Source organism: Scyliorhinus torazame, chromosome 10 (assembly GCF_047496885.1).
Source record: "Scyliorhinus torazame isolate Kashiwa2021f chromosome 10, sScyTor2.1, whole genome shotgun sequence".
In the NCBI taxonomy this organism is placed as follows: Eukaryota; Metazoa; Chordata; class Chondrichthyes; order Carcharhiniformes; family Scyliorhinidae; genus Scyliorhinus; species Scyliorhinus torazame.
This window is the reverse complement of record NC_092716.1, coordinates 191,141,365-191,164,649: the sequence shown is the minus strand read 5'-3', so window position 1 is coordinate 191,164,649 and position 23,285 is coordinate 191,141,365. Positions and strand designations below refer to the sequence as shown.

Genomic DNA, 23,285 nt, shown 5'->3' with positions numbered 1-23,285 from the left:
CTGACAACTGGTATCTGTGATGCTGGGGACCTCCTGAGGAGGCCGAGATGGATCATCCACTCAGCATTTCTGGCTGAAGATTGTTGAGAATGCTTCAACCTTATCTTTTGCACTAATGTCCAACATTGAGGATGGGGATATTTGCAGAGCCTCCCCCTCAAGTGAGTTGTTTAATTGTCCATCACCATTGATGACTGGGTGTGGCAGGACTGCCTAAATCTGATCCTTTAGTCGTGAAATTGCTTAGCTCTGTCTATTACTTGCTGCTTATGCTGTTTGGCACACATGTAGTTCTTTATTGTAGCTTCACCAGGCTGACACCTCATTTTTAGATATGCCTGGTGTTGCTCCTGGCATGCCCTCCTGCACTCTTCGGTGAACCAGGGTCGATCCCCCAGCTTGGTGGCATTGATAGGGTGGTGAAAATGCTGGGCCATGAGGTTACAGATTGTGATTGAGTACAATCTTGCTGCTGTTGGTCCACAGCACCACCTGGATGTCCAGTTCTGAGTCCTTTGCAGTATATAGAGCCTGCAGCTGTTTCTTGATACCATGTGAAGCGTGGTGAATTGGCTGAAGACTGCTATCCGTGATGGCGGGAACCTCATGTGCTCCAGAACTTGCTGCACCCCGAGCCAAGCTGTCCCTGTGGAAGCTATAACATTGGCATCTATCCAACAATGTGAAAAACGTGTGGGTCTGTCCTGCACAAAGAAAGCAGGACAAATCCAATCAGGTCAATTACTGTCCCATCAGTCTACTCTCTATCTTCAGTAAAGTTATGGAAGATGTCGAGAGGGCTATAAAGTGGCACTTACAAAGCAATAACCTGCTCAGTGTTGGCTCCACCCGGCCCACCCAGCTCCAGATCACATTGCAACCTTGGTCCAAAGATGGACAAGAGAGTTGAACTGAAGAGGTGAGGTGTGTTGAACTAGCCAATATGTATCCCTCAAACAACATCATTAAGAAATAGATTATCTGTTTATTATTTAATTGTTATTTCTGGGATCTTGCATGTGCACAAATTATTGGATGTGAAGCAGTTTGGAATGCCCGGTGGTCATCAAAGACACTGTGGAAATGCAAGATTTTATAATCTGTTCTTACCCTCATCAGATCTTGTAGTTTGGGGTCATTTTTTGAGTTTGGATCAAGCATCGTGCGAACTTCATTTTCCTCTAGAAAGTAATTATACAGTGACTACAGCAGTGCTCAATACATCACCGACACATTTAATTTAGCACATCTAGACTACTGAACAAGAGGCCTCTTACCCAACATCGTGTCCTCACGATCCAGCTCGATGGGGATGGGACTGAGGGGCAAGTTGATGGCATTTTTCCCTTCTTCCTGCAGTTCTGATACTGTGAGAGAGAGCGAGAAGCACAAGGTTAAACAACCGGACTCTTTTGCACATCCTCTTTCAAGGGCTAACTTTTAAAATAGCTGGCCAAAGAGACTAGCTGGTCCATTGATCTCACCCAACGTGGCTGTAATATCTGAAGAATTGATGATCGGACACTTCGCAATCTGCCAGAAACACTGATCTACAGGAAGTGGCTAAAAAAGCAGGATAAGAATCCACTGCTGTTTAGCAGAGTTACCAACCCTCCAGGATTACCCCGGAATTTGACTCCAGGAAAACATCCAAGCAGAGTTGGTAACACCGCAATTCAGAGGAAAGAACAATGTGGAAAATTCCCTCGCTGCCTTATGTGATCGACACTTGTACATGTCACAGCACTGGCTACATTATGTGAATGGATATTTCTCCTGCCTTTAATAAGATGTATCAGAAAGTTTGCAATTTTTACACGAGCTGGAAATTTCTTCCATAGGTCTACTATCCTCATGATAATGAAGAACTGCCCTGCACTTATCCTAACCTTACCACCACATAATAATTCAGTTTACTGCCCCATCACCCTCCTCTAAATCATCAGCAACGTCATAGATAGATGCTATTGCCAGTGCTATCGAGCAGCATTTACTCGGCAATAATCTGCTGATTGATGCTTGGTTTGGGTTCCAGCAGGACCATTCCGCTCCTGACCTCATTGCAACCTTGGTCCAAACCTTGGCACAGTGGTTAGCATTGCTGCCTCACAGAGCCAGGGACCGGGTTCAATCCCGGCCTTGGGTGACTGACTGTCTGGAGTTTGTACGTTCTCCTCGTCTGCATGGGTTTCCTCCGGGTGCTCCGGTTTCCTCCCACAGTCCAAAGATGTGCAGCAGGTTAGGTAGATTGGCCATGATAAATTGCCCTGTAGTGTCCAAAAGCTTAGGTGGGGTTACGGGGATAGGGTGAGGACATGGTTCCAGGTAGGGTGCTCTATCGGAGGATGGTGCTGACTTGGTGGGCCAAATAGCCTATTTCTGCACTGTAAGCATTCTATGATTCTATCCCCTCAAAACACGGACAAGAGAGCGGAATTCCAGAGGGGAGAAATACCCTGATCATAGAATTTACAGTGCAGTAAGAGGCCATTTGGCTCATCGAGTCTGCACCGGCCCTTGGAAAGAGCACCCTACCCAAGCCCACACCATCACTCTATCCCCCTAACCCCACCCCAACCTTGACAACAAGACAGCATTTGGCCAAATGAGGCATCATGGAGCCTTAGCAAAATTGAAATGAATGAAAACCCGGGGGGGGGGGGGGGGGGGGGGGAAGACACGACATGGGGACTCTCTACTGGTTAGGGCCAGACCTAGTATAATAGAAGATGATTGTGGCTATTTTGAGGCCAATCATCTCAACACAGGACATTATTTCAGGCGTTTGAGTGTAGTACCCTAAATCCAACCATCTTCGTCTGCTTTATTGATGATCTTCCCTCCATTAAAAGGTGTGGCAAGATCTCTATTTTAAAAACTCACCCTTATTTTCAAATGGCCTCGTGGTGACATGTGTGGGTCAGAAACTGGGAATTCTGTGCCAAGTAAATCACCTCCTAACTCCTCAAAGCCCACCTGCCATCTAGAAGGCACATGCTGCGAGCCTGATCGAATACTCTCCACTTGTCTGGATGAGGGCGGCTCCAACAACACTCATGTTTAACACTAATTAGGGCAAAGCAGCCCACTTGATTGGTGTCCCATCCACTATCTTAAACATTTCCTCCCTCCACCACCAGCGCCCAGTTGCAGAAATCGCTACTATCTAGAAGATGCTCCTTCAACAACCTCCTCCAATCCTGTGCCCCCTTCTTATCAGCGAGGCCAGGAGTAGGATGGTAACACCACCACTAAGTTTCCCTCCAAGTCAAACACTAGCCTGGAATTATAATTGCTGTTCCTCCATTGTCGCTGGCTCAAAATCCTGGAAATCACTTTCTAACAGTGACCTGCAGATGGAACTACACCACATGGACTACAGCAGTTCAAGAAGGTAACTCACCAGCACCCTTGCAGGAGCAATCAATGTTGGCCTTGCCAGTGACAACCATATCCCATGGATGAATAATATAAAATAATCTTGCACGCAGGTCTCCTGGTCTCCCTAATCTATCAGTAAATATATAGTTTTTTAATGATCTTGTGTCTCTTTACCACATCTGACCAAACTACCTGCAATGCTAAAGTGAAGATGTAGCTTAAGACAGAGTAATTAAGCTGATTTATGATAAGAGTTTCCATGATTCCTCTGGTCAACCTGAATGTAACAAAAACACGCAAGGCATTTCACAGGAATGTAATCAAACAAAATCTGACACTGAGGAACACAAATAGATATTAGGACTGGTAACCAAAAGCCAAAGAGGTGGGTTTCAATGAGCGTCTTCATGGAGCAGAGAGGGACAGTAAGGTTTAGGGCTGGAATTCCAGTACTTAAGGCACAGGAAGCTGAAGGCACCGATAGTGAAACAATTAAAATCTGGAAGCACAGGAGGCCAGAACTGAAGTATGCAAAGATCTCAGAGGGTTGTAGAGCTGGAAAAGGTTACAGAGATAGGGAGGGGTCAGGCCATGGCAGGATTTGAACATGAGAATGAGAATTATAAAATCCAAGAGTTGCTGGACCAGTCTGTATTCCTGCAGTTATTATGTTCTTTTTCTATGAGAATGCCACAGTGGGGAATATCATATTTTGGGGGGTAACACTTCCCAAATTCTGCAGGATCTATTTCATCACCTGCACTGCTACTCATAAACACAAACATTGGAAAAGGGCTGCTTATCATCACTGGTCGAATATTCTATTAGACTGTACAGGAAGCTCTTTAATAGAAGGAACATTATAATCATTCCATTAGCTGCTGACTCCAAGCCAAACATTTGTAAATCAAATATTTTGCCACTAACAGAGGGCTGCATGCACTTTTCAACATTTGAAATCACTGCATTAGCACAAATTCAACAAACAATATACATTTTCAAACTATTTCTTCATTAGAGTCAACATGACTGTCAGTTGCTCCGCAATAACTCAAATACAGATACATTGCTAAGTAGGTCGGCTTTTCAGCAGAAAGCAAAAAAGATTGAAAGCTGAATAATACATTCATGGGCCATTCGGCCCGCTGTGTTGAGATGTACTCAATGGTTTTAGAATAGAATTCCTACACTGAAGGCGGCCATTTGGCCCATCGAGTCTGCACTGAGCGTTGAAAAGAGCCCCCTACCCAGGCACACTACCCGTCCTATCCACTGTAGCACCGCCTAACCTGCACATCTTTGGACTGTCGGAGGAAACCGGAGCACCCAGAGGAAACCCACACAGACACAAGGGAGAAAAGACAAACTCCACACAGACAGTCACCCAAGGCGTGAGCCCGGGTCCCTGGCACGGTGAGGCAGCAGTGCTAACCACTGTGCCACCATGGCATCCCATTACAAAGAAGGTTTAAAGCTGGGGGGGGGGGGGGGGGGGGGGGATTGGTGAGAAAGGAAAAATTTAATTACTTTTCATTGATTTATACTGTTATACGTTATTTTTTTCCCCTCAGCCTCCCTATATCCTTTCACTTGGTTGGTAAAGTCTGTGTAATCGTAACAATATGTTGTCATTATTGCCTTGCCCCTTCTTAAAAATGTATTCTTGAAAAGCAGGCATCTTTACAAAGGCCTGCATGAATGTCCAAGACCATTAGTTGACCTGGTGATGAGCGTTCTATCCATGTAGCAAGTTTGAGGCTTTGCCAGACCACTTCGGAAGACATTTAAGAGTTCGCCACATTAGAGTGTAGGACTGGAGTCATGTCTTGGCCTAGTTTGGATAAAGATGGCATATTCCCTTCCCTACAGGAATATCGGTGAACACATTAGGTTTTTGACAACACCGGACAGTTTCTGGGTCACTTTACTAAGCCTAGCTTTCTACTTTCAGAGTAATTCAAATGTTCAAACCACGAGGGTAGAATTTGAACCCCTATCCTCTGAATTTAGCCAGTATTATAACCAGTTACACTTCTATACACCAGTTAACCCATTAAGAGTCAAGTTTACACCATATAGAGTGGATATGGAGAGAATATTTCCTCTTTTAGGGAAGAGCATAACATGAGACCTTCAACACAAGTTAGTCGCCAAGAAATCCAACAGAAAAATAAAAAGGAACTTCTTTAGCCAAAGACTGTTGAAAATGCGGAACTCACTACCAGAAAAAGCGGCTGAAGTGAATAGTGTGATGAATGGAGGAATTTTTGAATATTGATTTAATATTGTATTATATATATCTGTTGCAGTAATGCTATTAAAAGCCTGGGTTAATGTGTATGTGATTGCTGGAGCTTTCCTGGAGAGTAGATAATGAGAAACATTGGGTTTAGACTTGGGTAAGCCGGTCATGGGACATCGGAGTGGGATAGAGATGATGTAATTAATGCAAGGAGCCAGGTCTATAGCAAGCAGTTTTGGCTGCAAGAATGTTTAGTCTGAGAAAGACAGAAGGAATCTGCAGGCTGTTCCTGAGAGGGTCAGTCTCTCTCTCCAAAAAGTCTTTCCAAGACAGCTCTACATAAGAGTACAAGTATCCCTGTATTTGCAAACTTTATTTACCAGTGGCTTTCGACCTGTTAACAGGCTTTACTTAATTGAAGATAGATAAGGGGCTGGATTCTCCATTATTGAGACTATGTCCCCCACGCCGGCGTAGAAACGGTGGAGTTTTACTCCTGAAAATCCTGGGGAAAAGTGAAATGGATTCATAGCCCTGCAGGGGGGGCTAGCAGGAACCCGGAGTAAATCTTGCAGCATTTGCTGCAGATACGGGCCCCCGTATTGCTGCGTCAGAGGCCGCGCATGCGCACAGCGGCCTCCAGAAGCTGTGCCGTGCTCCATGGCGGACTCGGACCGCGGGGGTAGACCCACAAAGAAGACCCCCCCCCCAATCGGCCGCGCACCCGACCCTCAAACCCCGCACATTAATTCCCCGGCCGCCTACAAGGCCCCCCCCCTGGCCTCCGATCCGCCCGCCCCCAACCAGGCGGCCGCGGACTGAGTCTGCAGCTGCTACGTGAGCATCCCTACCGACAACAGCAGGCTAGTTCCACGCCGTTGGGAACTCGTCCAGTCGGGGGTCGAGCATGTCGGAGCGGGCCTCTGGCAATGGCCCCTGGTAGAGCGGCGTACTCCCCGGTGACGCCGATTTTCGGTGCCCAGAGAATCGTCGCGGCGGTCCCGATTACGGCGTCAAACTGGATTCTCCGTCCCCGCGCCGGCCGCGATTTTGGCATTGGGCTGAGGAGAATCCAGCCCAAGGTATAAGTTAGTAGTTAAACTGTTATTTATATTTTTATTTTAAATTTTTTTAAAGTTGAAACAAATTTGTAACATTTACAGAAAAAAGGCAATAAACAAAGAACCTTAACATGGTGAAAATAAACAGTGGGAAAAAACAAAACATACTAAGGCACTTCCCCCATCGGCTCTGGTTGCACAGCCCACACATGGTCATCTAAACTAAAGTGGCTCCTCCCCCACCCCCCCGAATGCTGCTGCTGCCGGTATCCTAGACTTCTCCCTGAAAGTCGAAAGCGACGTCCCCCTCCGGGGTACCTCTGGTCCTCACCACTGGCCCACTTGTGCCTCCCCTACCCTATCTCACAGCACCCCTCCCCCAGACTTCCCCAGCCCCAAAAAGCCTGAACTCCCAGGTCAGCCACCTGCTTGGCCCTAGCTCGCCCCTCCTCCTACGCTCCCTCGTGCCCCCTGACCTACGCAAGCCTCGCTGACCCCTACCCTTGGCGCCTGTCTGACTACCACCCGCCACCGCCCCCCCCCCCCCCCCCCCCCCCCCCCCCCCCCCCCCCCCTGCCCAACACACAGAAAAGACCCATTAACCTGGTTGCATTCCTCAGTGAGTAAACAGCTACTTTCTAAAGGACATTTACATAGCCCTTAACCAGCTCAGAGCCAGTCCCCCAGAACAGAGGCCCTGCTCTCCTGCCAATAGATACTGACTGCAGGGCCCCCCTTAGCCCCTCTCTTTCCCCCCCCCCCCCCCCCCCCCTACCCCCCAACCCATGCAAACTCCCAAAACAATGCGCCCTCCAACCATCCCTCCAGCCCATATTCTCTGCCAAGATGAAGTACCTTCTTGAATGGAGCAGTACAGTACAGATTAAATTAACAAACCGCCGCCACCTTACATCTCAGGAAGCCAAAAGTCCTTCAGTTCAAGTCCAGTTTCTTCTCTTAATAAAAGTCCAAACCAGATCAGGACAAATTAGATTAACAAACCGCCGCCACTGTAGAAACTAAGTGTCCTTCAGTTCAAGTCCAGTTTCTTCTCTTTAATAAAAGTCCAAACCTGATCTGGCGACGACTCAAAGTAGTAGTGATGCTCTTCGAACGTTACCCAAAGCTTCGCAGGATACAGCATTCCAAACCTCACCTCCTTTTTAAAGAGGGCCGCCTTCACCTCGATGAACCCCGCACACCTGTTGGCCAGCTCCGCTCACAGGCCCTGGCATATGCGCACCTCACAGTTCTCCCACCTGCTGCTCCGCTCCGTCTTGGCCCACCGCAGCACACGTTCCTTGTCTGAAAGCCGGTGGAAGCGAACCCCCAGGGCCCTCGGTCGGTCGCCAGCCTTGGGCTTCCTTGCGGGGGCTCTGTGCGCCCCATCCAGCTCCAGGGGTCGAGGGAAGGCCCCCGCCCCATCAACGCCTCCAGCATACTCGATGCATATGCTCCCGCGTCCGATCCCTCACTGCCTTCGGGAAAGCCAATGATCCTTAGGTTCCGTCTTCTGGCTCTGTTTCCCAGCTCCTCAAGCTGCTCCTGCATCCTCTTTTGGCGGGTGTCAGTTCCTCCACCTCGTGCTCCAGCACCGCTTTTGTGTCTTCCTGGCTGGAAAGCTTCGACTCAGCCTCCTTAATTGCCTTCTCCTGGACCGCCTGTGTCTCGACCATTCGGTCCATCACCGCTCTCATCAGGTCCAGCTTGTCTCTTTTCAATTCGGCGAAGCAGTTCTTAAAAAACTCCATCTGTTGCTCCCTTGGCCAGTGAGCCTCCGCTCCCTGCCGTCCGCCATGCTTCGCCGCCCGGTCTGCTGTCCTCGCTGCTCCCGCTTCGATCCAAGCCGCTTCACTCGACCACTTCTGGTCCAGCTGTCCATACCCCGGGGGGGGAAAGCCTCTTCCCTGTTGTTTCCTCCACCGATTCAGGTTGCAAAGTAACGTAAAATCCAGTCGAAAAAGGTCCGTTAGCCCATCACCGGTAGGAGTGATCAGACCTGTGGCCTACTTCATCCTGGCCGCCATCGGAAGTCCGGTTTCCTTTTATTTTAAGAATTGTTTAGCTGTTAATTGAAAAAGCTATTTTCTCTGATGTTAATGTGGTTACCCCTGTGTTAATAATAGAGTTTGTTTTAATATAAAAGATCCCTATATGTCAGTGGAATCACTCCTGGGGTGAAGTGTTCTTTCCTCACAGTTTTACAAATTGAAAAACTGTTGGGAGTCTCGTCTGGTTCTGTAACAATAGTATAGTTGCATTTAAGGGAAAGCTAGACAAACCGCATTTGTGGAAAATGGGAATAGAGGGTTACTATGATAGATTTAGATGAGAAAAGATGGAAAAAGACTCAAGTGGAAGCATAAACACCAGCCTGGGCTGGGTAGACTGAATGGCCTATATAGTATACACCCTATAATGTCAGATTATCTTTCCTATGTCACAGTCAAAACATGCACAGCAGTCTCCTTGGGGGATATGTAAAGATTCCAACTGAGAATGGGGGTTTGAATTCCAGCCTAGACAGATCCTACTCTGCTTAATTAAAAATGTAATCTTTTGAATTATCTTTACTTCAGTTTTTTTTTCCATTCATAGGGTATTAGCATTACTTGCAAGGCCAGTATTTATCCTTCATTCTACCTGCCCTTCACTGAGGGGCTTGCTAGGCCATTACAGAGGGCAGGTAAGAGTCACTTTCTGGCAAATCAGATAAGGATGGTGTAATAATATACACCAATATATCATGGTGCAGACACACACTGATGGACACACAGTGGGACCAATCAACATACACAACACCGCAGCCAATCACCAGTGAGAGCACACGCACTATAAAGACAGGGGACATCAGAGTTCCCGCTCATTCGAGTAGCAGCTAGGTAGGAGCACAGAGCTCACAGCCTGCAACGCAGACGTTCACCATGTGCTGGGTGCATCAACTGGTTAGGACAAGGCAAAGGTCTTTAGTTAAAGCTGGTATCGTATTTACCCACAGTTCAAGTATGTTCAAATAGTTAACCTGTTAATAAAATAGTGCTGCACTACTTCAAGTGTTGGTGACCTGTATGTGATCCAGAACACCCAACGCATCATGATACCAGGTGTGGTTGCATACTGGCACTTCTTAGACCTACCTGCAAGTTATCTGCCGTCCGCCAGCATTCCGTCATCCTGCAACATGGACAACATCAGCCCACCGCCGCCGCTCCGCATCGCCGGCAACCTCGGGACCAACTGGAAGATTTTCAAACTGCACTTCCAGCTCTACCTCGAAGCCACGGACAGGGAGGGCGCCTCGGACACCAGAAAGATTGCTCTTCTCCTCTCCATGGCCAGGGACCATACCAACCATATTTTCAACTTCTCACCTTTGCAGATGACGAAGACAAGACAAAGTTCAAGACGGTTCTCCTCAAATTTGACACTCACTGCAGCGTAGAGTTGAATGAAAGTTTTGAACGCTACCTGTTCCAGCAGTGTTTGCAGGGTAAGGACGAACCTTTCCAATCCTTTTTAATGCACCTCCGCATCTTTGCGTAATCTTGCAGCTACAGGCCCACCTCCGACTCCATGATACACGACCAGATAGTTTTCGGTGGTCAGTCGGATCCCCTACGTCAGCAGCTCCTCAAAGTAAAGCAACGCACCCTAGCGACCGCCATCGAGACCTGTGTCCTACATGAAAATGCCACCTATCGGTACTCCCTTATACAAGCGGCTGAAACGGCGCGGCAAGGTCCCCACGAGGCGGAGCGGGTCCAAGTGATTGAACACCTCCAGGGCCTCAGCCTGGATGAGGGTGGCCATTTCGCGCGCTTTTCGCGGACTCCCGCGCGCTTGTACGCACCAAACGAGGGGACGGCGACATGGAGGAACGAATTTGTCACCCACCTCAGAGACTTAATTTGTGAACTTTGCACTAATGGACTCTCTGGTCTGTTCTGTTCTTCCGTTTAATCGTTCAAGTGGTTTGTAAATAATGTTCATCTCATTATTTGTGTGACACACAGTTTTTTCTGAACCAAGCACCTTCCCATGTAAATAGCTTAGTTTTATGTACATAGTCCTGTAAATATTTCGCACACACGTAGTCAGGAACATTCACCACACACTATTTGTCACTCAGGCACATTTTTTTATATAAAAGGGGGGACGTCATAATATACACCAGTATATCATGGTGCACACACACTGGGACCAATGAACATACACAACACCGCAGCCAATCACCAGTGAGAGCTCACACACTATAAAGACAGGGGACATCAGAGTTCCTGCTCATTCAAGTAGCAGCTAGCTAGGAGCACAGAGCTCACAGCCTGCAACACAGACATTCACCATGTCATAGACGTAGAATTTACAGTGCAGAAGGAGGCCATTCGGCCCATCGAGTCTGCACCGGCTCTTGGAAAGAGCACCCTACCCAAGGTCAACACCTCCACCCTATCCCCATAACCCAGTAACCCCACCCAACACTAAGGGCAATTTATCATGGCCAATCCACCTAACCTGCACATCTTTGGACTGTGGGAGGAAACCGGAGCACCCGGAGGAAACCCACGCACACACGGGGAGGATGTGCAGACTCCGCACAGACAGTGCTGAGTGCATCAACTGGTTAGGACAAGGCAAAGGTCTTTAGTTAAAGCTGGTATCGTATTTACCCACAGTTCAAATATGTTTAAATAGTTAACCTTTTAATAAAATAGTGTTGCACTACTTCAAGTATTGGTGACCTGTATGTGATCGAGAACACCCAACGCATCAGATGGCAGCCTTCCTTCCACAAAGGCCATGAGCTGGATTTTTACAACATTCCAATTGTTTCATGATCGCCATTACAAGATTTTCATCCAGATTTTAATTAATTGAACTTAAATTCCCCAGTTGCCTTGGTGGGATTTGAGCTTATGAATCTGGATCATTATTGCAGATGTCTGGATTACAAGTCGAGTGACAAAACCACGATGTTGCTGTTCCCATAACCGAACTCAAGCCAAATAAAAGCTTCCTCTGCCCGTATTACAATTGCTGAATTAACTCACCTGGATAATCCAATCTCTCCATATCCCCCCCCCCCAAAAAAAAAAATCATGTCCACCAAAGCGAATGTCATTTCTTATTCATTCTCCTCCCCACTATATATACTCTCCTGCCCCTGGGAGGCACAGGTTTACAGAATCCCAGGTGTCAAACACTCTCCAGTACCTGACCCAACTTATTCTACATGACAGTTATTCAACGACAGGCAGGATTACAATGATATTTACGCAATATCCACACAACCACAGTAGAATCAACATCCTGGGGGTTACCATTGATCAGAAACTGAACTGGACTAGCCATGTTGATACTGTGGCCACCAGAACAGGTCAAAGGCTAGAAAACCTATGGCAAGTAACTCACCTCCTGACCCCCAAAAGCCTGTCCACCATCTACAAGGCACAAGTCATGAGCGTAATGGAATGCTCTCCACTTGCCTGGATGAGTGAACCTCCAACAACACTGAAGAAGCTTAACACCATCCTGGAAAAAGCAGCCCACTTGATTGCTCCCCCTTCCACAAACATTCAATCCTCCCACCACTGACGAAGAGTGGCAGCCGTGTGTACCCATCTACAAGAACTCACCAAGGTTCCTCAGACAACACCGTCCAAACCCATGACCACTACAATCTAGAAGGACAAGAGCAGCAGATACCTGGGAACCTCACCTCCTGGAAGTTCCCCTCAAAGTCACTCATCACCCTGACTTGGAAATATATCGTTGTTCCCTTACAGTCGCTGGGGCAAATTCTTGATCTCCCCCCTCCATACCTACACTGCAGGGACTGCAGCGGTACAAAAAGGCAACTCACCACCACCTTCTCAAGGGCAACTAGGGATGGACAATAAATGCTGGCCTAACCAGTTACGCCCACATCCCGTAAATGAATTTTAAAAAAAGATTGCGATTAGGCTTTGAAGTCTCAGTTGGCCCCACAGGCTCAGTCCCAGTCACCTTCAGGCTTAGCCCTCCTCCCGAGTACAGGACACCCTGCCACAGCCAAGAATTTGTAACTGAGATCTGACTGACCCTTTGGGTTCAATACCGTGCTGAAAGATGATCAGTTAAATCAGCAGGGCAGAGTGTTACAGAAAATGCACATCCCTCCCCACCCCCCTATCATTTCCCCAGAAATTTTACTTAGATTGAAAGTAAGTCAAGAGATTTTCTGATACATATTGCAAAACACACGGTAAATAGAAATCCCTGTAAATGGAATCTGGTCACAAAGCTACAACGATGTGTTGCTAATGATGGCACAACATGAATGCACGAATCAGGAGTGCACATTTCTTGTGAACCTTTTATTCTCATTCACCCGGTGTATTTTTTTTTGCCAATAACCTTAATAAGGTCAAAGCCTGTTCAATACGGAATTTTAATGGCTTTGTCCTAGTTGTTTAAACAGTACAAAATGTAGTCCTAACAGCTACACCGTACAAGAAAATTTACAAAGACAAAACAACCATTTATAATAGAACTGGGTTCGATTATATATTTTTTTCCCCCTTTTCTCATTTTCAGAACAGGCAAAAAAAACTTTTTGTTACAACTTCACACAGAAAATTCAATTATATTTAGTGGTGCTACCATAGGCTGGCTTGATGAATTGTCAAGATTACAAAGGGATGGAGAACTTAAAAGTGTAACAAGGTTGCATTTGTTAGGACTAAGCTTTCAATTTTAAGAAAAAACCCCATTTTCCCAAGGACTGTTTAGAGCTGCCACGTCTATTATGAGATTACGACCCACAGCATAGATGAATGCAAACAAGAATTGCTGTAGTAAATGGGAATTATGATTAAATGAACTATTCAACACTTCAAAATAATCGAGGGCAAATAACATCTTACCTTTACAACAAAGTGCTCCACAGCCCATTGCCCTCAAGCCAATTCACCTTCATTCTCCCTGCAAATTGGGAATAGTCTGAAATATTAATAACCTTCACGATGAGTCACTGTCTTTGCCTCAATCTGTCTTCTGGAGCTTTGCTTGCGAGCTCACTACTAAATGCAGTACTTTAAAAAAGAAACCCACCAGCAATCACTGTTAATGCTGCAAATATGGTTCCTTTCCTCCTTTTTGCTGCTGAAGTTACATCAAAGAGCAGACTTCCTGCGTGTTTAATGAGATCAGATGTTACTCTAACTATTGCAAATCAAATTCGCTGCCTGTAAACCCCTGGTGAGTTGGCCGTTCCATCCTTCAGATTTCTTGGTACCACAGTAACCGATGCACAGCCATTTCATCCGCTGACTGCCAAAGTCACCTCAACCAGAAGCAGTAAGCCGGGTGCCTTCAAACATTGGAGCCATCTCTCTTGAAGAACAAATCCAACATTTAACTCTTAATAAGAGTGGGGGGTGCAGAAGAGACAACAGTCTCAGCCGGAGATCCACACATTTATTCTTTGGATCACGAAGCTCACTGAACATCCTCTCACTGGAATAAATCTGATTGAAAACTATTGACCTGACGGCACTCATGCCAGCAACATCTGTCAAAAACGTTGCACAACGCAACAGTTTTTAAGCTCATTCTCATCTAACAAGCCCAGCATTTATTGCCCAGTCGTAGTTACCCCCATGAGAAGATGGTGGTGACTCGCCTTCCTCTTCAACCCACTGCAGTCCCGGTGCTGAAGGTGCTGCAATTGTCATGCAAGGCAAGTGATCCAGGATTTTGACACGGCGACAATGAATGAACAGCTATACCGTTCCAAGTCAGGATCATGTGTAACTTGAAGGGGAGGGCAGCATGGTGGCGCTATGGTTAACACTGCTGCCTCACGGCAAGCGAGGATCCGGGTTCGATCCCAGCCCCGGGTCACTGTCCATGTGGAGTTTGCACATTCTCCACGTGTCTGTGTGGATCTCATCCCCACAACCGGAAAAAAAGTGCAGGGTAGGTGAATTGGCCACATTAAATTGCCCCTTAATTGGAAAAAAAAGAATTGGCTAATCTAAATTTCTTTTAAAAATACTTTAAGGGGAACCTGCAGGTGGGCGGCACGGTAGCACAGTGGTTAGCATTATCGCTTTACAGCTCCAGGGTCCCAGATTAGATTCCCGACTTGGGTCACTGTCTGTGCGGAGTCTGCACGTTCTTCCCGTCTCTGCGTGGGGTTTCCTCCGGGTGCTCCGGTTTCCTCCTGCAAACATAGACCAAATGTTCCTCCTGTGGGGCAATCTAGAATGAGGGTTCACGGATATAGGTTGAGAGGCAGTAGATTTAAAACTGAGATGAGGAGGAACTACTTCTTGCAGAGGGTGGTGAATTTGTTGAACTCTCTGCCCCATAGTGCCCTGGAGTCGGAGTCATTAAATGACTTCAAGAAGGAGATAGATATATTTCTGATTTTAAAAACAAGTTAAAGGGAAATGGGGAACAGGTAGGAGGATGGTTTGAGACCAGGAAGAGAGCAGCCATGATTTAATTGAATGGCGCAGCAGGCTCGGAGGACTGAATTGCTTAATTCCTATGGTCCTATGTAATTTACTTACAATTAACAGTCCATTTCATCCCAGCACTTTGCAGGGCCCCGTTCCAAGGGAGGGTCTTCTTGGTCTACTCTCATGGCCATGGTCTTTACCTGGCATGATGGGGAAGGAAAGATGACCTTGTGTTGCCCAATTATGTGTTTTCTTTTCATGTACTTAATGATCTGTGCACAGAAAAATACTTTTCACTGTATCTCGGTACACGTGACAATAAACCAGTCCAAATCCAAATCCCCTCCCCTCCTACTACTTCACCAAGATTGTTGTACTTTACCTACTGTTGGCCATAAGCTAAGGGAAGAAGTGTCAAAGAGTTGACGCTTGGTGAACTCTTCAATCATATATATATATTTTTTAAAAGCGCACTTTCCACTTCAAAAACGTTAAATAGCATTAAATTCCAGAATGATGCAAAAGCACCCTTGTCCATCGCAACATTCAAAACTTTCTTGCCATTTTCTCCCGCCTCACATGAATAAGTAGAGGCGGAGGGATGAATTTGCCTGGATGTACAGGTTGGGATCAGTGTGTGACATCAAAGATATGCGCTATATCGGACAGAATGGTTTTGGGAAATCAGAGTTACATATACTTCCTGAATCAGCACTCCAGTAGAACAGAAAGAAAACAAATTACTGCGGCTGCTTGAGATCATAGAATTTACAGTGCAGAAGGAGGCCATTCGGCCCATCGAATCTGCACCGGTCCTTTGAAAGAGCACCCCACTTAGATCCACACCTCCACCCGATCCCCGTAACCCAACCCAACCTTTTTGGACACGAAGGATAATTTAGCATGGTCGATCCACCTAACCTGCACATCTTTGGACTGTGGGAGGAAACCGGCGTACCCGGAGGAAACCCACGCAGACTCGGGTCTGAAATAAAAACAGGAAGTGGTGGAAAAACCCAGCCGGTCTGGCAGCATCTGTGGGGCCAGAAATAGAGTTAACATGTCAAGTCCAATATGACTCTGCTTCAGGACTCAGCACCTGTATAGTGATTGAGAATCAACGTTCCCATGCACTTTCCCTCCCTGGAGTCATCAAGACCAACTGTAACATCTCAAACACCCCGACATGCCCTGTCACCACCCCCGACCCTACACCGGGGACCTGCCAACTCAGCAGTAGACCTGGAACTGATCCAGACACCTGCTCGGTCTCTCTACTTCGGCCTGAACGAACTGACATTCTGCAGGAAGATGCCTCAACTTGCCACTCTCTACAAAATTCACTTCACTGCCAAGCATCTGATCTCTTGAAAGAGCATCTGTTCAGCGAGTGGTTAAACTAGGCAATTGTGGCAAAAGATCAAATTAATTGTTCACACTTGAACAAACAGCTTGTGGAGGTTCAACTACCACGCCTGTGTTCGTTGATCTACATTGGCTCCAATTCTGGCAGTGCCTCAATTTCAAATGTTCTTCCTCGTGCTGACATCCCCCCGTGGCCTCACCCCTCTGATCACTAACTAATTTAGTGGAAGTTTTTGAGGACATTACCAGTGCAATAGATGGGAGCCGATGGATGTGGTATATCTGGATTTCCAGAAAGCTTTTGACAAGGTGCCACACAAAAGGTTGCTGCATAAGATAAAGATGCATGGTATTAAGGGTAAAGCAGTAGCATGGATAGCGGATTGGTTAATTAATAGAAAGCAAAGTGTGAGGATTAATGGGTGTTTCTCTGGTTGGCAATCAGTAGCTAGTGGTGTCCCTCAGGGATCAGTGTTGGCCCCACAACTGTTCACAATTTACATAGATGATTTGGAGTTGGGGACCAAGGGCAATGTGTCCAAGTTTGCAGATGACACTAAGATGAGTGGTAAAGCAAAAAGTGCCGAGCATACCGGAAGTCTGCAGAGGGATTTGGATAGGTTAAGTCAGTGATTGTCAAACTCAGGGGTGCGACCCGTGGGTGGGTCGCGGGCGGGTGCCGGGAGGGTCGCGGAGCCATCCTTCGCGGTGCTCCCGATCGCGCAAATCTGTGCACAGCAGCCGGCTTTTAATAACGGCGGCTGCAAGCGGCCTTCAAAATGCCCACGAATATGTTTTAAAAAATGCAGCCGCATTGCGCATGCACGCCCGATTATCGGTGTTCATGCGCATAACCAGTGATCGGGCACGCATGTGCAGTGCGGCCACTTTTTTTTTTAATGGTCGCAGCATTTTGTTTTACAAGTTCGGGTGGGGGGGTTATTCATTTTATTCATTGAATTTTTATTTTTTCATTTATTTTATTCATTTTATTTTTATATTCTTTTACAAGTTCGGGGGGGGGGGGGTTTATTTGATAAAATTTTACAGGAAAAAATGCACAACTTTAGACAGATGGAGACTCCATACTTTCCGACACCGGAAGGCTTCACCTTCATCCAACAGGTTCCATTGGAGGAGCGTGTATGAGGGCCAAAGGGACCCAAAACCATTTCCTCCATTTTTGTCAGCAACAAACAAGGTAAGAGAAAATGGTGGGTCGCGCAGGTCGGCCGGCATGGGTCGCGAAGGTCGGCCGGGTTGGGTCCTGAAGGTTGGCCGGTGGGTAAAAATGGGTCCCCAGAAAAAAAGTTTGAAGAACACTGGGTTAAGTGAATGGGCTTGGGTCTGGCAGATGGAATACAATGTTGACAAATGTGAGGTTATCCATTTTGGTAGAAATAATAGCAAAAGGGATTATTATTTAAATGATAAAATATTAAAACATGCTGCTGTGCAGAGAGACCTGGGTGTGCTAGTGCATGAGTCGCAAAAAGTTGGTTTACAGGTGCAACAGGTGATTAATAAGGCAAATGGAGTTTTGTCCTTCATTGCTAGAGGGATGGAGATTAAGACTAGGGAGGTTATGCTGCAATTGTATAAAGTGTTAGTGAGGCCACACCTGGAGTATTGTGTTCCGTTTTGGTCTCCTTACTTGAGAAAGGACGTACTGGCACTGGAGGGTGTGCAGAAGAGATTCACTAGGTTAATCCCAGATCTGAAGGGGTTGGATTACGAGGAGAGGTTGAGTAGACTGGGACTGTACTCGTTGGAATTTAGAAGGATGCGGGGGGATCTTATAGAAACTTATAAAATTATGAAGGGAATAGATAGGATAGATGCGGGCAGGTTGTTTCCACTGGCGGGTGAAAGCAGAACTAGGGGGCATAGCCTCAAAATAAGGTCAAGTAGATTTCGGACTGAGCTTAGGAGGAACTTCTTCACCCAAAGGGTTGTGAATCTATGGAATTCCTTGCCCAGTGAAGCAGTTGAGGCTCCTTCATTAAATATTAAAAAAATAAAGATAGATAGTTTTTTTGAAGATAAAGGGATTAAGGGTTATGGCGTTCGGGCCGGAAAGTGGAGCTGAGTCCACAAAAGATCAGCCATGGTCTCACTGAATGGCGGAGCAGGCTCGAGGGGCCAGATGGCCTACTCCTGCTCCAAGTTCTTATGTTCTTATCTCAGCAGCCAGCTCCTGGCCGCTAAACTCCCCAAGATCTCTGCACTCCGTCAACACTGCCCCCTTATGCATCCCCAATTTCAATTGCTCCACCTTTGGTGGCTGTACCTTCAGCTACCACAGCACTAAGCTCTGGAACTCCCTCCCTAAACGTCTCTGACTCTCTCTCCTCCTTATGACCCGCCATCTGCAGACATTTGATCCCCTGCCCTGAAATCTCTTTATCTGGCTTGGTGTCAAATTTTGCCTGACGATGTTCCTTTATTTCCTCCCCTGTGAAAGTTTAGTGCATTAAAGCATTAAAGGTGCTATATAAATTCATGTTGGTTTTGTGGAGAAGTTTGTGACGCAAGACTGGGTGGGAATCAATATTGACAGCAGAAAGATAACACTCTGTTGGTCTGCAGTTTTAATAATACAATATTGCACCATATTTCAATCATGGGAAGGCAGAACGATGAACTGACATGCATAATCAAATTGATATAAAGGTTTTGAGAACCATTGCTACATTCTAATCATCATGCTTTGAAGCAATTAAACCTTGGCAGCAGTGTGAACATCTGTTTTAAGGTGTTGGGTGTAATTTGGTAGGTCTTATTAAGGTATTTGCAGTCTTTCAGTTGTTAAACAGTGTATTTAATAATGGCTGGAACCTATATACAAAGGTACAGTAAAGATCCAAGCTAGCAGCTGTATTCCTGCTTGCTTCTTCCACACAGCACTGTCCAACACAACACTGACTCCCAAGTGCAGGTCATGTGCTCTTGCACATCACAGTCCCAGGTTAACCCTTCATGTGCCAGACCCTTATATGGCACCATCTACAACAGGCATTTTCAAAATGGGGGTCTCAACTCACCGGTGGGTCGAGGAGCCGTCCATCACGGCATTCCCTATCGCGGGAATCACGCGCAACAGCCGGCTTTTAACAATGCTGGCTGCGACTGACTTTGAAAATGATGGCCGCGACCAGTTAAAAAAATACGGGCGCACTGCGCATGCGTGCCCGCTCATCAGTGTGCATGCGGCCCGAGAGTTTGGGGACCTGAACCCGGGGTCAAAGTGCGATCAGGACATGGCGGCAGCTGACTGCGTGGTGATCGCCGATGATGAACAAGGCCATGACTCTATCTGTTTTGCATCCCTAAACATTACTCAAATGAGCTGGAGAGAGTATATATTCCTCATGGTTCAATCATGGACAGAACTGAACGTTTGGCAAGGGATATAATGAAAGCCATGGGAAATCATCACATTGTCGCCCTCTGTGTACTGAAGGGGGGCTATAAGTTTTTTGCTGACCTTTTGGACTACATTAAAGCATTGAAACGAATCAGTGACCAGTCAATCCCTATGACGGTGGACTTCATCCGCTTGAAGAGTTACTGTAATGATCACTCAACAGGGGAGCTACTCAGCGTTAACGAACTGAGGTACAAAATCCATGCTTTCCTTCTCCAGAAATTGTCCTCTGGCTGATTCTTTTGCTGATGAAACTTGGAGGCTAACTATGACTTACCTCTCCTTGGTGGACCAAGCAGGCCCACCTCTCGCATTAAAGGTAAGAGAAAATGGTGGGCCGTGACGGTCGGCCGGCGTGTGTCCCGAAGGTTGACCAGTTGGTAAAAATGGGTCCCCGGGAAAAAAAAGTTTGAAAAACACCGATCTACAAGATGCACGGCAGCAACTCATCAAAGCCCCATCAGCAACACCTGCCAAACCTACAACCTTTATCACCTGGAAGGAACAGGGCCGCAGACAGATGGGAATACCACCACCTGCAAGTTCCAGACCAAGCCACACACACCAGGATCTACATCACCGTTCTTTCATTCGCCTGGTTAAAATCCTGGAACTCCCTCTGTAACAGCACTGTGAGTGTACCTACACCATATTGCAGTGATTCAAGGAGACAGCAGCTGAGCACCACCTTCTCCACGGCAATTAGGGATGGACAATAAATGCTGATTGTGCCAATGGCATTCACATCCCATGAATGATCGAATTAAAAATAAAAATGACCAAGCAATCTGCATGTTTCCTTCACCAAACAGCAAGTCTGGGTAGTTCCAGGGTGTTTGTAGATGAGAAGATGCGGGCAGGGGTCTCAAAGGCACAGATCAGCCATGATCTCCCTGAATGCGGAGCAGACTCGATGGGCCGAGTGGGCTACTTTCACCCGTACATCCTATGGTCTCATAGGCCACATCATGATTATTATTATTATAATCTGTGAGTAACGCCACAGGAGGTGGGCTAGCTTATCACAGTCACTTGATGCAATTCTGGAATTACACAAGATAGCGTTGCGGAGAAGCAGGAATGCTCCAAGTGCTCACATAAAACCATGTGGGGCCAGCTCAAGGTTCACCCATCATCCCCAACCCCTCTCTGATGAGATAGCTTCTTCGTCCCCTGCCTCGGCCCCATCTGGATCAGGGTAGGACTACCCTGATTTTCCACCTTCCCAGTTTGATGACAGCAGCATTTACACAAGGTCTGAAGCTGAACTTGGCTCTGGATTGTTGCTAACTTTCCGTTGGTTCAATTGCTCTGTTTTATTACCTTTGCTCTCGAGTCGCCAGGTATCTTTATGATACTGCCACGAGGTTCAAGTGATGATCATTCACGAGTAATGATCAATGACCCAATACATCGATTAGTAAGATTCAAATCAAAGCACATTTATTATACACAGTAATCGCTACTCATGCACAAATTCTACAACTAACAGGCCTATACTTAACTGCGGACTGGCCCACCAGGTCAGGGGAACAAATGGCCTTTTGTTTGGGTTCTGAGTCTGCGGGGTTCGAAGTTGGAACGGATTGGTAGCTAGGAGCGCCTATCTCATAGCGAGCGTTGAATTAAGACTTACTTCTGTCGGCGGTCACTGCACCGGTCACGGTCAATGTTGGCTTGTGCTGCTGGGTGACCCGGGCAGGACAAAGAGGTGAAGAGAGCGATTTGAACTTGGGGCTTAACTCTTCTAGTCCCCAGGGGCTTCCCGCCTTTCGGGCCGGTCCCTGTACCTGGTCCCGAGTGATTGGACTTTGTCCCAATCACTTGGTTCGATTTCGCCAATACTGGAGCGGTTCCCTGATCGATGGGCGGTCTTGAGGTGCTCGTTCACCTCCTTTGTGTTGGCTCCTGCTGGCGCCGGGGAGTCTGGCTTTGCTTTGTGTGTCCAAAATGTTACTTATTGTTCCCGTGGATTGCTCATCAGTATGTCGATGGCTGCTACATTGTTATGCTGATGGTCGCTGGTATCGATGTTGTCTTGCCTTTTGCAGAGTTAAATACACAGCAAACCTGCAGCTGCTGGTTTCTGTCTATGTTGGCTGACTTTCCCATCAGTCTTTGCCGTTCGCCATTTTAAATCGGGAGTTGGCCAATTTAGGCGGCTACAGGATCAGGTGAGCTGGGGATTCAGGTGGCAGTCAAACTGGGGAGCTCTCATCAAGTCAGCGCTCTGCCCATCAAGTCAGTGCTCTGCCCATTTTAACGACTGTACGTGGGCAGGAGTTAAACTGTTTCACAATCGTTATTAAAACCGGAGACTCCACAGCCACGATTACCTGAACGACCTGCTCCTGATCTTCCCTGGACGAAGAAGGGAGAATTAGGGAATGCAGATTAGAGAAGAGATGCACATGAGTGACAACACCTTCATCACCTCAGAATGTTGCAAAGCACTCAACAGTCAATGACATAATTTTGACTTGTACTGTTGTAATGTATGGTAGCCAGTTTGTAAACAAACTCCCAAAAGACAGCAATGCATTAATTACCTGTTATTTAGCTGTTTAAGGAAATTGGTTGAGGGATAAATATTGGGCAGAACATCAGGAAGAGCTCCCTTCCTCTTCTTCAAAATAGTGGCCGAGAGATCTTTTACATCTACCTGGGGATAGATTTGTGGCATTTTACTTTTCCAGCAAAAAATGAAATTGGCATTTGCCCCTCCGGCAATCAGTTGTGGCCAAACTGACCATGAATTGTGACAGATGGTGGCACGGTGTCACAGTGGTTACACTGCTGCCTCAGCGCCAGGGACCCAGATTGAATTCTGGCCTTGGGTCACTGTCTATGTTGAGTTTGCACATTTCCCCCGTGACTGGGTGGGTTTCTTCCTAGTGCTCCAGTTTCTCCCCACAGCCCAAAGATATGCAAGTTAGGTGGATTGGCCATGCTAAATTGCCCCTTAATGTCCAGGGATGTGCAGTTTAGGTTATGGAGTTAAGGGGAAAGAGCGAAGTGGACAGGGGAGTAAAGTGGGGAGAGTGCTCATTCGAAGAGTCAGTGCAGACTTGATGGGCCGAACAGCCTCCTTCTGCACTGTAGGGATTCTCTGGCATACTGGCTCTGGTGACTTTTCGTTATCCAGAACAGTAAACAAGTTATGTTTCTCAGCAATATTTTGTGGGTAAAACTCTCCTTTTTGAGTCATAAGTTGTGAGTTCAAGCTCAACTGCAGAGACCTGAGTGCATCATCTAGGGTAACATTCCTGGTGCGGTACTGCATGGTGCTGTATCGTAGGAGGTGCCATCTTTCAGATGAAACATTGAACCCTTATGTGCTCTCAAGTGTGAGCAAGAGATCTCAC

At 46.8% G+C, this 23,285-nt stretch overlaps 1 protein-coding gene across 2 annotated transcripts in view; it reads right to left on the bottom strand.

Moving 5' to 3' along the window:
* LOC140384458 (alpha-parvin) overlaps window positions 1-23,285 on the bottom strand; it is a 137,622-nt gene that overhangs the window by 62,331 nt on the left and 52,006 nt on the right. For both annotated transcript variants that reach the window (XM_072466176.1, XM_072466175.1), the window contains exons 2-3: window positions 1,278-1,367; window positions 1,111-1,181 (exon numbers count right to left, since the gene is read on the bottom strand). In XM_072466176.1, coding sequence (XP_072322277.1) covers window positions 1,111-1,181; window positions 1,278-1,367 — 161 coding nt within the window. The remainder of the gene's footprint in view (window positions 1-1,110; window positions 1,182-1,277; window positions 1,368-23,285) is intronic.